The 16587-nt window shown below is 32.4% G+C and overlaps 1 protein-coding gene across 1 annotated transcript; it reads left to right on the top strand.

The window, feature by feature from the left end:
* The first annotated feature begins 7724 nt into the window (after positions 1 to 7724).
* On the top strand, positions 7725 to 9488 carry LOC143254633 (uncharacterized). The gene is made up of 2 exons (XM_076509779.1): positions 7725 to 8678; positions 9326 to 9488. Exon 1 carries the CDS (start codon positions 7925 to 7927, stop codon positions 8639 to 8641), a length of 717 nt encoding a protein of 238 aa, XP_076365894.1. The 5' UTR covers positions 7725 to 7924; the 3' UTR covers positions 8642 to 8678; positions 9326 to 9488.
* Positions 9489 to 16587: the final 7099 nt, after the last annotated feature.

The raw sequence follows: 16587 nt of genomic DNA, 5'->3' as shown, positions 1-16587 counted from the left end.
ACAGGCCAAAGATAGCAAGTGTTTTATTTGTTAAACGACAAACTTTTGAAATCACAATTGGAACTGGTTTTAATCTTACATTATTAGGAGTAATTTGAGCCATGTTACTATTTTTCTTTGCAATTTAAGGTACAACGTCAAACCGTAGGCCTGATTAATTTGACGTAATTACAAGAAAAAATTTAAACTGGTTATCATGTAATTCCAAGAAGCATGTTGAGTGCTGCATAAATCTTGTTAAGGAAATAGATTTACTCATAACATTTATAAATATCACAAGTTTAAAGATCATTTCGTGAAAAGTATTTTTTCCGAGCAATTACTTCAGTTATGATGGCCCGGCATGGCCAAGCGTGTTAAGGCGTGCGACTCATAATCCGTGGGTCGCGGGTTCGAATCTCCGTCACACTAAACATTTTCAGCCGTGGTGGCGTAATATTGTTTCGGTCAATCCCACTATTCGTTGGTAAAAGAGTAGCCCAAGAGTTGGCGGTGGGTGGTGATTACTAGCTGCCTTCCCTCTTGTCTTACATTGCTAAATTAGGGATGGCTAGCACAGATAGCCCTCGAGTAGCTTTGCTCGAAATTCAAAAACAAAAAACAAACAAACACTTCATTCTATTACTTTGAGATTATTTATATTAATGGTCAACGTACGTTACTAAATTTTCTTTCTCTTACATATCACTTTACCCATCAATTTTCTTGAATTGTCAATGAAAGTAAAACCACAAATTTTCTTGATTGTTCTGTTCAAACGTCACTTAAAATGTGTTAGATTGAGATTATATACGGTTATGTATATATTATATTAAGACGATTTTGAATATGCAATAAACAAATGACGTCACAAACTTAACCGATGGAAAATCGTGGTGGAAAAAAGTATATTTTGATATTGAGGGGAATTAGTGAAGTACCACTAAAAAAATAATTGTTTTTGGAATAGCATGTAACCTCCCTTTCAGACGCAATATATTCATAAATTCAGATCATAAAGATGTGCTCAGGTTGGGAAGTTAAAATTTCTAAGACTAGGATATCACTTTTATTTAATATCATTAGAAAACAAAAAAATATACAAATCAGCTTAAAGTGACCTGCAACAAGTCGTGCTCCAGCCATGGTAAACAAAGTGCGGAACCTTATAACAATTGAGCTATGTTTGTTTTAGAGCAAAGCCACGTTGACCTACCTGCTGTGCCTATCACGGGAAACTGAACACCGGATTTTAGCGTTGTTAGTCAGTAAACTTACCGCTGTCACAGCGAGTGACATTACAGAATATGATTGGATGTGGCGACATTGACTTTACTGACATGATGAGACTCCAAACTCATGTGAATATAACATAGTTAGCTTCTGCAGTATCAGTAAACTGACATAACGACTCTGGATTAGATTTTTCCTTACCGCACTATTGAATTAAATTAATATGATATTTTCTTAAAACACCAGTCCCATATATGTATATACACTGCAGGCCAAAATCTTAAGGCCAATGAACATAAAGAAAAAATATGCATTTTGCGTTGTTAAACTCAACCACTTATTTGAGTAGAGCTTCGAAAGATGAAAATAAGAAAAGGGAAAATAAAAATAAAAAACTTTTTTAGCATTTAATAGGGAAAATATAAAAAATATGAAATTAGCCTAAATACTAGCTGGTCAAAAGTTTAAGACCATACCAAAAAGAAGTCCTAAACAGGGTAGGAAATGCCCAACAGAGATCTCAGTAGTAAGTTGCACGGCCGTCATTGCGAATAATTGCAAACATTCGCTTTGGCATGGTTGATATACGCGTTTGCAGAAGGCTGGCTGGAATGTTATTCCAAGTGGTGAAGATGGCGTCACGAAGACCATGCACTTGGAATTGACGTCCATTTCTATAGACTTCCCTTGCCATCCACCCCCAAACATTTTCAATGGGGTTCAGTTCTGGCGAACACGCTGGATGATCCAAAAGAATCACGTTATTCACCATGAAAAAGTCCTTTGTCCTGCGGGCATTGTAGATTGCAGCGTTGTCCTGCTGAAAGATCCAGTCATTTTCACACAAGCGAGGGCCTTCAGTCAATAAGGATGCTCTGTCCAAAATGCCAATGTAGCCAGCCGCTGTTTGACACCCCTGTATAACCTGCAGCTCCATTGTTCCATGGAAGGAGAAAGCACCCCAGATCATGATAGAACCTTCTCCACTGTGTCGTGGAGAAAATGTCTCCGGTGGAATATTCTTTTCGTGCCAGTAACGTCGGAAGCCATCTGAACCATCCAGGTTAAAATTTTTCTCATTAGAGAACGAAACCGTCTTCCAGGTTTCTACGTCTCATGTTCGGTGCTTCTGAGCAAAGTTTAACCGAGCTGTTTCTTGATGTGGAAGGAGACGTGGCCTTTGAAGATGTTTACGGTTTTTAAAGCCTTTCTCTCGTAGATGCCGTCTTATTGTTCTTGAGACGCATTCTGCGTCCGTAAAGACCTTAACCTGGTTCGCCGATCATCCTGCTTAACGCCGGCAAAATTTTCTTGGGCCGACCACTTGAAATTCTCCTTCCGTATCTCTCAGGGTCTTTTAATAAATTTACAACATCAGTTTTACTATGCCCAATCTCACCAGCGATAGCACGTTGAGAGAGACCTTGCTTTTGCAGCTCGATAATTCTGCCACGTTCAAACTCTGTCAACTTTTTAGCCTTTGCCATGTTTTTACCTAATGTAACACAGAACATGTCAGTGGGAGATGTCGACAACGCTAATGCTTGAACACAAAAGACTAAATTTCGTTACGTGTTTACCGATTAACTCTTCGTTTCAGTAAGGTCTTAAACTTTTGACCAGCTAGTATTTAGGCTAATTTCATAGTGTTCACATTTTCCCTATTAAATGTTAAAAAGTTTTTTATTTTTATTTTCCCTTTTCTTATTTTCATCTTTTGAATCTCTACTCAAATAAGTAACTGAGTCTAACAACGCAAAATGTATATTTTTTCTTTATGTTTATTGGCCTTAAGATTTTGGCAAGCAGTGTATATAATTATTGCTCCTTAAGAAAAAACGCATTGCGGCTTACATGCGGCTTCAAGCATTTAGGACGAATTCAGATTACAGAATCATCAGCGATAAAAATTACGATTTATCTTCAAGAATTAAACATATATTTGAATAATTTGACGGAATAACGTATAAGGGTAATTACATCGTTTTTCTTTATTTGTATGCTTGAGCTTATTGTATTCTCATTGATAATTATTCTTCTTAAAATATTTCCTAGGAACAAAGTAAAAATGTTGCTTAACAATTGTAGATTACGTGTTTGGATAATGCTTCTTTAACACGGTGTTTTAAATCTAATTGATTAAAGCTAAAATGTATTCATCCTTCAAAATGTAATTCTAATATTAAAGGTAATGAATATAGGATTTGAACTCTGTATTTTAACATATCTTTTGATGATCCTTAGTTGCATGGACCGCAACTGCCTGTTGCAGAAACACAAATGCAGAAGATGACGTTTTGAAAGTCTTCCTTCTCTCGTCTTCTACTTCGTTACTAAGTTTCATCATGAATACGCTGCCAAAACAATCCATCAATGAAACATACCTTTTATTTAATATTTATCGAGTAAGAATATGAAAACTTTTTTTGTTTAATTTCGCGCAAAGCTACACGAGGACGACATGCGCTATCCTTTTCTAATTTGGCAGTGACATTCCAGAAGGAAGGCAGCTAGTTATAACCACCCACCTCCTACTCTTTGGATACTTTGTTATCAACGAATAGTGAGATTGACCATCACGTTATAATGCCTCAACAGCTAAAAGGGCGAGAATGTTTGGTGTGACAGTGATTCGAGACCGTCACCCTTATATTACGAGTCAAGAGCCCTAATCAGCCGGCCATTGTGTTCTTGAAAATTTTGAAATTTTCTTGTTTTTTATAACTAAGTATATTTCTAAGATTATAAACACATTATAGATGTATTACTCAGAGAATAATTTCTGTGTAAAATAATCTTAGAATGCCCATTGTATTCTTTGGATAGAGATAACAATAATAATTATATTAGATATTTACGTGAAAGCAATGAGGTAGAATAAAAACTTTTAAAGACTTAAGTCTTATCAGTGTGAACTGTTAATGAGACATACTCATTATTACTGTGTGAAAAGTACAGTACAATCAGTTCTTACTCCTTTGAATAATTAACTAAGTATTAACCTTTGTAAATAGTTAACTAAATTTTATGCTCTTTAATTTGGTCTTAATGTCTTCCCATTTTACAGTTAGTTAAACCTAAACTTTCAACACATAAACATTGACAATAATTCTTAACTATTATTTGTGTGTACTTTTACATAAGCTATGAACATTCAACTCTCACTGTTTAGTCATGAGGATTATTAAGTGATAATCATGTGAAAACAAGCACTGCTATAGTAGAAAATCCCTGTAGTTAGTTCACCTTGCTCTTCCATTATAATGACAGTAAATAATTCATCGACTTAATTTTGTATTCTTAAATGTTTCAACAAACTTAACTTACAGTTAGTGTGACAACAAACTTTTGCGAAAATACAAATATAAAACATTTCATTATATTAAAGGAAAAGCAATATGTAAATACTATCATTATACTTGTATACAGCTCACTAGATGGCACCAAAGTTAACTAGGCGATTTGGGATGGTATGTTTGTTTGTTTGAAATTAAGCATAAAAATAGACAACGAGCTATATGTGCTCTGCCCACTACAGTTGTCGAGTCCTGGTTTTTAGCACTGTGTGTCCACAAACATATCGCTATGCCACTAGAGATATGATTTGTGAAAAATTAAAATCTTAAAAGTCCATTAACCTCATATAACTTTTTATGTAGCAAGTTGGCAAACTTTCTAAATATAAAAGCATAATATACATATCTCGTGGAGAAACCTGCACGAGCCATTTTAGTAACAGTTTTTTTAATTAAATAAATTCAATACTAATCCACAAGTGTGAGACGCAATAAAGTTAAAGTAGAAAATAACTAAACAAATGTAATTGAGATCTTTATAGAAAAAAAACAAAATTCAAAACTACAAAGTATCTACAGTTTCCTCCCTTTAAAAGCTTCTTAACAACTATATGTTACTTTCATAACACTTTTTGCAAGAAAAAATTAATGCTGAAAAATGTATTTGTTTGTTAGAAGTTAAAAGCAATACAATATGATAGCTGCATTGTACTCAGTGCGTGATCGAACCCCGAATATAAGCTTTATAAGGCCTTAAACTTTACACTATGTCACCAAGAGGCCTGCTATAAAATTATAACTACGACAGTTTGACACATCTATACAATGTACTTTTACCTCTTTTTATAAAATCAAATGTTTACCCGTTTTTATGGTATCGAACACTGTTTTAATAAATTATTATGGCATTTTAAGTAATGACTCAGAAAAAAAAACTGTGATAACAATGCCACTTTAATTGATCAGTTATAAACCATAGTTCTAGTGGGTCCTTAGCTTCTTCAGTTTTTATAAAAGTCGATTTTTTTTAAAATAATAACTGCTTCAGGTCTCTGTAAATCTGTGAAGAAATTTTATGAGTCGTACTACGTTTACCCACATTCAAATACATCTAGTTAGTGGGACAAGGGAAAAACGAATATCTCGAACCTCTTTTGAAATATATTGGAATTAATTGTTTCTTAGGTAGTTAAAATATAAAACATTTCGTTCGGAAAATAATACAATCGGAATATCAGAGTATGAATTGCTTTAATATATTTTTAGGTTATTTGTCTTTCCTTAAATGCTGTGATTGAAATATTATTATTTCACTTCATGGCAAAAATACTTATTTCATTGTTCAAAAAGACAACTTTAACGTTAATTTTATGTTTTACATTCCTGACCAGTGAAATAATTGACTTACTTTTTTACTGTAAGGTTACAAAGCCTAAGCAAATATCGATCATTTTAAATGTTACAGAAAATGTTTTTATTTATTTCTCTTGCCATATTTATCTCTTTTAGGATCATTCAAATATTAATACAGTGTGTACACAAGTTAAAGTATGTTCCACTATTGAGAAGTGTTGTTTTTCTTAATATTCTCTATGAAGTTAGAGACTACTTGTAGTGTAATTTTTTAACAGAAACGTCTTTACGGAAAAGCGAAGCTATTTTAACAGTGTTTAATGTCAAGCAGGTTTCTGCAAAATACTAACATTACAGTAAAAATTCCAAGTTGTACTTGCGAGTAGTACCAAGCCGTGGGAAAATTACTTTAGGTTATACCGTAGATACAATATTAATTTTAGTCACATTATTTATTTCCATCAACTGAAATCAAAACTTAAGAAAAAATTTTATTTCGACCTTTTTAAGGATAAAATATCAGCAGAAAGTAAACAATGTGTAACAAGTTGCCTACACCAAAGAAATTGTATTAAATGCACTCTTACAGTGCAGTCTTTCTCATGTTAAATTATATTTTGTACAGATATTGATATAAAATATTCACATATGCATAGGTTTTCCTGTGGTTTTCTGTCAGAAGGATTTTATTAAATAAGTCACAGGAGGTATTCCGCCATTTATGTTTAAGATAACATCTAATTAATAGGTAAAAATATATTTATGTTATTTTAGATATTAATTTGCCCTTCAAAACTTGCAATATCTAATATGAATAAATAAAATTTTGTTATAAAATAAGGCATAATTTTAAATGAAATGTTTAAGTTCTTGTAAATTCCAATAACGTTAAGAATTACTTTACAAACACTACAAATTTTGTTCCCCAAAAACAATGTGGGAAGAGAATAATTTATGTTAATCAAAAGATACAGAAAACAGTAAACACAAGTCATTGAAGCTTTTAAGTTAAGACACGTTTCGTTCAACTATGAATAAAATAAATTAAGAAAAGTGACCTAATACAACTATGATAGTTTACTAGTTTGAAAAACAATAAATAAAATAATGCTAAATATTATCCTATTGAAATGTTAAAATATTTATCGGTAGATGGCGCAACTAACAAGGTAGAAAGTTATGGCGTTTATTGCAGTATAGCAAGATTTAAAGGTCTTGACGCGTGGTAATTTGATAGCAATAAGGCTCGTGCTAAACACGTGCCAAAAGGGATATTTATTGATACGCTTGTGTCTGAGTGGGGAAAAATGCCCTTGGCATGTGGCCAACAGCAGGTAATCTGTTTGAAAATATACTATCTACCAAACATATATAGTATAAATTTTTAATAACGATGGTTAGTTAATTGTCAATAGATAACAGAACAAAAAAAATCGATTATAAAGTATTTGAACTGCAATGACATTTGAGATTAAAACCACATAGCTTTAAGAAACAATGTTAATTAATTCCTTAGAATTTCACATAACGAATTTTCTGGTTTGCTCACAAATGAAGCAGAGCAAGGGAAGACAATTAAAAAGTTCTTTAGAGAATATCTAAATGCTGTTTAGGTTATAAATCATTTCTTGCAACATCCTTGAGGTTATATGCGTGCAGCTTTGCGACTTCTTTATACTTCCTAGGCATTTAAAAGTTGTTTGTTACAGAAGTCTTCAGCCACGTGTCGGGCTCGCGAAGGCGACTGCGAAGCTGGGAGTAACACAATAGAAACAGTCTAGGGGGCGGAGCCTGTTATTCATGAAGGTTGGGTTTTTAAGAGGAAGGACCCTCGTGAGGACACGGCACACTCCACTACAACTGCATTCACGAGCACGCGGCACGAGCCTGTCGTACGTGTGTAGAAAAGAAAATTGTGCGAGGCACGTGAGGTAATACAGACCAGAGTGGAACACGCGTCACTTGTTGCTGTAGAGAACGCATCAGCAATCCTTAAGGAAGAGGCTATTGAACTAATTGCTGCACACGCTCCAAACGTTTCGCCATTAATTTTTAATTATAGCATGGACAGGTTTCCAAAGCAGTCACGAAGCTCATTTTCAAAACGAACTTCTAACAACGTAACTAAGGAATTTGAGATGTCATCAGAGACTCTGCATAATAAACAGAAAGTTACTCTTACAGCACTAACTTATGCATTGTCTCCTTGTAGACCAGCTGCTGTAGCCAGACGAAACCAGAGAGAGAGAAACCGAGTGAGACTGGTAAACTTAGGGTTTGCAACTCTTCGACAGCACGTGCCTAATAATACAAAGAATAAGAAGATGAGTAAAGTTGAAACGTTGCGGTCTGCGGTGGAATACATCAGAGAGTTACAGAAACTTTTGACTCAGAATGACGATACGAATAAAGAGCTAATGCCCAATTACCAGCACCAGTCTTACGACACAGATAGAACGAAACTGTTCTCCCGCGATCAGGATCACAAAAACTTGGCCCATTCCGCAGGTAGTAGTCCCACTTCTAGTACAGACTCTGATGTGTTGTCCATTTACAAAACCCAAGAGCTCGAATTTAAGTCGCTCAAGAGTATTTTGGATTCTGAAAATGAGCAATCAAGTGGAATATTTTATTATGACCCAGTAATTCTGCATGGACCCGAAAACTACGAACAATGCAATGTCGATAACCGCGAATTTCATCCATGTAGTTCATCTGATGCTGCCGACATTTCAGGGTACTTATTTCACGCAGATAGCTTGTTTATCGACAGTTGGTGATATTCTAGTAGTTCCTGGTTCACTATTTAATTATAAGGTAAGATTATCAGAAATTAAACTGAAAAAAACAAAAGAAACTTTGGTTAAAATCTTGATAGATATGATAGATATAATGTATTAGATATATATGATATGATATAATATATATGATAGATATAATGTATATGATATATATGATATGATATAATATATATGATAGATATAATGTATATGATAGATATGATATGATATAATATATATGATATGATATAATATATATGATAGATATAATATATATGATAGATATAATGTATATGATAGATATGATATGATATAATATATATGATAGATATAATATATATGATATGATATAATATATATGATAGATATAATATATATGATATAATATATATGATACATATAATATATATGATACATATAATATATATGATATGATATAATATATATGATACATATAATATATATGATATGATATAATATATATGATAGATATAATATATATGATATGATATAATATATATGATAGGTATAATATAAATGATGGATATGGTTACTTTAGATCCTGAAATATTATTTATTGCAAAAAAAGTATAAAGTTCCTATAAATAAATTTTTATTTAAAATATTTATAATAGATTTCCAAGTTAATTACTGATTAATGGAATTTTATTTTCTTTCCTATAGATTTGTTCAAACTGTCGTCTCAAGTTTCTGGTGAGGTTGTTACACGGACGTTTTGTTTATATTAGAATAATCCGCCAATAAATGAAACGCTGTTTTTATTTTTTATACGTTTTGAATTTGGACTGAAAGGAGAAAAAGAAGGAAAAAAACACAAACACAGTAAATGAAGCACCTAATGACCAGTGTTTAGTTATTGTTGAACGTTATAGTTCTGTACTCAAGCTATCAGAATTTTATATAAAGCAAATACACATATATATGTTAACAAACAACTACGGAACTTTCGTGGTATGCATTAATCAGTTAGCTATTACTCCGTGTCTGTATCCCAAGCACAGTGCTAACACTTTTTCATGGTTGCGTATAACGAGGTCACAAATAACATGTGCTACGCAGTGAAGGCTTCATCGTCTCTTGTAAATAGAAGATTATAAAGATATTCGCAGCGTCCTGTACTGATAAGGAAAGAATACCAGTAATAAATAGTACGTCTTAAACATATGCATTACTATTAAAAGTTATTAAAATTACCAACTAGTGTTTTCTTCCCTGTGGAAATATCACTCTTCAAAATAACAGTTTTAAACCAATACGGTAACCCAATTTAACAGATAATTGAGAAAATTATGTATTTAACTTGCCAAAATATTTCAATGTTTGTAATCTTGTCTGTTATTAAACATATCAAACTACGGTATAAATATATATATTTTCTATATTGGTAATTTAGTTAAGTAATAAATACCAAAATATTATCCCTAAATGAAAATTTGTTTTTACTAATATTTACATATATATACTTTTTTTCCAGAAGACTGAAACGTAAGTTTGTGCGATGACGAAGCAGATGAATAGCTTTCTCAACGAATTTCTTCCATGACTTCTGAAACTACTGTAACTTAATTTACATTTAAAAGAGCCTTTGATATGGTGCTATATACTCTGAACGACGTAAGCTCAATTTAACTTGCATGAACTCACAAAACTTGTCAAAAATATTATGAATATGAATCTTTTTAAGCTTCCGTTCTGAAAAGGACACAAGATGAGATATCTATATATGATGTATGGATGTGTAGACATGTTTGTGTGCGCGCGAGTGTAGCATGTGTTTATAAGTCACCATTGATATGTTTTTTAAGTTTAATAAAAGTTTTGCATATCATATTCCTTGCTTCTGGTTTCATACTTAACAAGAAAAAAAATTGTTGTAAGAAATTATTATTTTAATAGATGACCATACAAAACAATGTAATTTACAAACATAATTTACGTGTTAATGTTACTGAGAGTTTACAGAAATAATGTACTGCCCTTGAACTACTTTCTCCAAGACCTATTCTCTTCATTCTGGTACTTGTTATTATGCGCTATTGTTCAATACTGCATTTTTCATTGTAACAAATTCTTTAATGCATGTTAGATTAATATTATTGATTACACATCTTAACAAAGTTCCCACAAACCCTTCACTTTAAACGAGCATTGTTTCCCAAAAGCATAATTCAAGCAATCCAAAAGTTCGTTAAACACGTACCGAAAACCTTGACAACTACACGGTAAAAAGAGATTAATATAATTATTTGGCCATCATTCTCAAGGAAAACAACTTTTAATTTCGAGTAGTCTGCGTCGGAGGGTGAAGGTTGTGTAATTTGTGACTCGTAAGAGTCCTTTATCCTCAAATCCTCCTTTTTTATTTTTTACTCATATACAACAAAACTTCATCGCATTGCAATGACTTTTAGGGCTAGTGGGTTCTCTTTCATGAGGATGAGAATGCTGCTAGAAAATTAGGGGTGAGGAATGATTTGTAATCCTGTTCTGCCTAAACGTTCTTCGTGGTTCTCATTGCTTTATAAATGGTGGGGACTTTGCAAAGACCCAAACAAACTCGCATTTTACTATGATTTAATTGAATCATAAATATAAATGAGAAAAATAAACATACTTAGCAACATTACGTGTTGGTAAAAAGAAACCTTCCTTTACGCCAAACTCTGGTTAAATTTTTCAAACAAGACTTGAAAAGAAATTTATTTACATCTTAATCCCCGGAAAGTCTATATTATGTGCAAATATTACATTCAGTTGTTAATACAATGAATACTCTACAAAGTGTTGTTTTAGATAGTTATACTACTTTAAGCAACATGTCATATGTACCATATGAATTACCGTATTTTCCGGTTAATAAGCCGAATCGCCGAATAAGCCGAGGCCAATTTTCAGTTCTGAAAATGATGGTTTTTGCTTATTACCGCCCAATAAGCCGAAGCCATTTTTAAGAAGTGACAAGTTTCTTCAAAATGATTTCTTAGTCTCGTTTCAGCGTCAGCATGCATGTTGTGTGTGATCATTGGCGTTCTGTAGTAAAGCAGAACGTGTCGTATTGAGACAGAGATGGAATCAATATGTCATTCGTTATTGTCATTCGTTTTTTCAATAAAGTTGAAAAAATTAGTAAAGTAGAAATTTTATTCTCAATGTAGAGTCGACACGCTTAGTCTGTTTTGCGACCAGTAGCCGATCAAGTGGTATGTCCATTACAATTCCTGTCTTATCTCTTCTTTTTTTTTCTCAAGCTCAATAGCTAGCCCTATTTTATTTAGCGATATTTTCCCCCTTATACTTGAATGATTGTAACGAATTTATACCATATATTAAAGATACATTTTATTATATAAATGTAACGGATGTATATAAAATATTAAAGTTGTAATTTTATAAGTCTAGAGAATATTCACAAAATTTTAAAGTGTCGTTTTATTACATAACTGTGGCGGATGCATACGAAATATTATAATCACTTTACATGTAAATGTAGCAGACATACATAATAAAATAGAGTCATATTGTTATATAACTTATGAACACAGGATGTTAAAGTATTGTTTTAGTATAGAACTATAATGGCGTACTGCTATATGAAATTGTTTTGTTTGTTTCTTTCTTTATTTGTTAGCATTCGTGCAGGCCTGGCATGACCAAGTGTATTAAGGCGTAGGATTCGTAATCTGAGGGTCACGGGTTCGAATCCCCGTCGCACCAAACATGCTTGCTCTTTCAGCCGTGAGGGCGTTATGATGTTACGGTCAATCCCACTATTCGTTGGTTAAAGAGTAGCCCAAGAGTTGGCGGTGGGTGGTGATGACTAGCTGCCTTCCCTCTAGTCTTACACTACTAAATTTGGGACGGCTAGCACAGATAGCCCCCGAGTAGCTTTGTGCGAAATTCAAAAAACACACAAACAAACATTCGTGCAAAGCTACCTGAGGGCTATCTTCACCAACTATCCCTGATTTAGAATTCGCAGACTAAAGAGGAGAAAGCTAATCAGCATCACCTGTGGTCTACTCTTGGGCTTCCCTTTTGCCAACGACAAGTAAAATTGACTGACTTACTGTAACACCCCAATAGCTGAAAATCCGATGACAGGATTTGAGTCGAGCACCATAACTAACAGTTTACAAAATAACAAAGGCTTTTCGTTATAAAACTGAAACAGCCATATACAAAACAATAATGATGGACGGCCTTTCTCCATATAACTGTCAATTTTTAGTTTTTTAACACTAAATGTTTGAAAAACTCCAAGTTTCTTCTCTTTACTAACTTCCGCTGTAAATGGGCGATATCGCCAAGCTGAAACAGGATTCTTTGATAATAAACAACACAATCAAACATAAACATTTAATAATTTAAAGTTGTCAAATAAATCATTTTTAGATAATTATGTCTGTGATAATAGTCATTTAATTGAGTGTTTAAAAGCATGTTTTGGGGAGTTATTTAGTAAAAGAAAAGTAGTTAGTGTGATAGATACTTTGATAAAACTGATAAAACGTTGCTCAGCCCATAACACTCCTTTAAGCACTCTAGGTTATAGAAACATGCTATCTCTCTGCATTTAGATATTAAATGTGCTTATAATATAACGTTCTCTCCAAACATTTCTCCACAAATAGTCACCAAAAGAACTAGATTAACTATTTCTTCTTTATATGAAACTTTACAAAGTTCCAGTTACTAGTTTATCATTTGATGTATGAAACTGTTTCAAACTTTAATTGTGAATTACGTTAAGGAATTAAGTTAGTGTCAGGAACTCAGATTTTGTTTCCATTAAGGAAGATTCTTCTTTAAAACCAGTGAAAAAAAAAGTACATTTAAGTTTCCTATTGATTATCTACGTCATATATAGAAGTCTTCACCTATCTGCATCAGCCTTAACTACTGCAATAAATGTAATTAATATAGAACTAATAAACTAGCATTGAGCATCCTTTTTCATGACAATTTACATATAAATGGTCAGGAAATATAATTAAATATAAAAGTAATGAATTAGTGTTTTAAACCAATTGTATAAAATCTAGCTATGTTTAACACTTCTTGAAACTATGACATCATATCCGCCTTCATAACTGTCTTGCAACGCGTCCTCTGGTTCGACTTCGTGTAATTATAACGTAATCGTCTCTGACGTTCCGTTGTCCTGTCTTTTTGCATTGGAAGCCTAGCAACGCACCCTCTCTAATGACATCATTGTCTTTACGCCTTTGCTCCACTTTGTTGCCTGAGGAAATCACACGTGTAGTACCCTCTGGCGACGCGTTTGTAGTAACCACTAAACTGCTTATGGTTCTTTAGGGTGCGTCAGATTTATGTATGATCTTTGGGCAATCCATACATCTCAGGGAAGTTGAAATGATCTAAGATTGTCTAGAAGTCGCATACGTATAGTGGTTTTATTTTTAAAGTTCTTCAAATGTACTTAGCATCGCTCCCAGTTCTTTTGTGGAATATTTATTAAGCGGATAGTAACTAAATGTTTACTTGAATTGTTCTATCATGTTTGGTATGTAGGTGAACGTATTCATTAATACAAAATATTTACACTTGTCCCTCACTTTTACATTTATGTGATCCTTCATTTTGAACTGGTCGATAACTAACCATTATATTTATCGATAACTAACTACTATAATTATCAGTAACTAACTACTATATTTATCAATAACTAACCACTATATTTATCAATAACTAACTACTATATATATCAATAACTAACTACTATATTTATCGGTAACTAACTACTATACTTATCAATAAATAACTACTATATTTATAAATAACTAACCACTATATTTATCGATAACTAACCACTATATTTATCGATAACTAACCACTATATTTATCGATTACTAACTACTATATTTATCGGTAACTAACTACTATATTTATCAATAAATAACTACTATATTTATAACTAACTAACCACTATATTTATAAATAACTAACCACTATATTTATCGATAACTAACTAGTCGTTTCTTGAAAGATTGGATTTTACATGATAATTATTAAAGCTATTTAAAACTCTGTCAATAACATTTTCGTACTAAAGGAAAATCAAAAGGCAAAGAAAAGAGGTTAAATTGTGATTCATTCACATTGTTATTGGAAATAGATATGCCTATATCGGAGAAAGGATATTTTTCATGGAACATTAGTTTGTAGAAACATTAGTGAAGAGATGAACGGGTGTCTATGTGTCTATAAATGCTCATTTATGGTACTAATCAGGTTTCTGGTAGTTGATGGTAATTTTTCTTTTTTGCATCTCTTAATGCGTAGTATTTAACTTCGTTTTATTTGTCACCAAAGCGTATATAAGTGTATATTTTTTCTGTAGCTTGATATCTTAATAATACTTCTTAGTTTTCTTAACGACCTTCTATATTTTACTGTATACTTTTAACTACTATGAACATTTATAATTTCATTTACTCAGACATTTAATTTGGCATCAGTTTGATCTGGATCAAGTTTGCAGAGAAAATTACTTCTTCTCTGCACTGTAAGTTACAGTTTGTGGATATTATAGGTGTTTCTTTTTAAAGTGACCTCTATAAAATATTCACTAAAAGTTATAATATGATGATTGTTGGAGCTCACTTGAATTTGACATATGTTAGTTAATCTTTTCGTTTTAGTTATGCCGTGTTTTCATTCATCGAAATTGATCAAATTACCCTAAAATCTTAAATCATCGACTTCCGGAATGACGCCTTCATGTTTGCCATTCCAGGTTCATTGCCAAAATATGCTGTGCTGACTTTTGTGGCAAATGTTAATATATTATAAATATCGTTAAAATATACTGCATATTTCTTATGTCAAGTGTGGCTTAACGATCAGTGTACCCGGACTGTGACTGTGGGAGTTTATGGTCAACGTTTCGTTTTCATAAAAACCCACTCTGTACTTTAATGAAATAAAAAAGATCGGTGATCAAATTAATGTGCTAGTGGCTAGTCTAAAGTACCCCAAGAGTTGTGGTGGGTACTCATGACTAGTTGCCTCCGCTCTACTCTGTTAACTCCTCAGAATTAAAGATAGCTACACGCAGTTAGTCCTTTTTTTGCGTGAAAATTGCAAAAGAAAAATTTAATCCGTAGTATAAACTGTTTTACACAGTTATACTAAGTTTTTTTATTATATCAACAACGGAAACAGGTGCTTTATTGTTTCTTGTATGACGAATCAATGTTTAAAAACAATTTTGTTGTGACGGGGTTAAGAGACTAAGAATAATTGGAAAATCTATATTTATAATTTCGAAGCCCAATGTTTAAATCAAACGATGTCTGTCTTCTAGTAAATGAAATATAATGAAAACTTAAAAAACTGTTTTAACAAAGAAACACATTCACTTTACATTCTATCTTTTGCTTTCAAACTTGGGTTTTGCAAGCAGAATGAACTCATTGTTTTAAATAAATCTACCAGTGAAAATTGATAAACAAAGACAAACAATTTTTATTTTATTATAAGTTTTTGGAATGTCGCAAATAATTTAATTTTATATTACGGTAAACACTGAACTGATTAGACGCCTAGTAAACACATCAAGTTGCTATAAGGAAAAGTCAGGTTTTCTTAAAGTTCGTTTAACTAATCAAAATGGAAAAATCATTAAGATTTGATATAATACTCCAAAATTTCATTTTGAATTAAGTCTCTCATTTATTTTCCACTTCATAAAACCACGTCTTTACCATTTTTCATATAGTTTCAGGTGTATTCGAAACACTATTAGTACCTCTCAATTAATATCTTTGTCTCAAAAATAATAATGCAGACAAACTGACTTATGAGCCAAAAAGAATAACTGAAATTGAAAAATCAACAACAGAGAGCAAATGACCTAAACATTCAAGTATATTTAAGTATTTTCGTTACTTTCACATTTCATC

The sequence above is a fragment of the Tachypleus tridentatus genome, chromosome 6 (genome assembly GCF_004210375.1).
Source record: "Tachypleus tridentatus isolate NWPU-2018 chromosome 6, ASM421037v1, whole genome shotgun sequence".
Lineage (NCBI taxonomy): Eukaryota > Metazoa > Arthropoda > Merostomata > Xiphosura > Limulidae > Tachypleus > Tachypleus tridentatus.
This window is presented reverse-complemented; position numbering and strand designations above follow the sequence as displayed.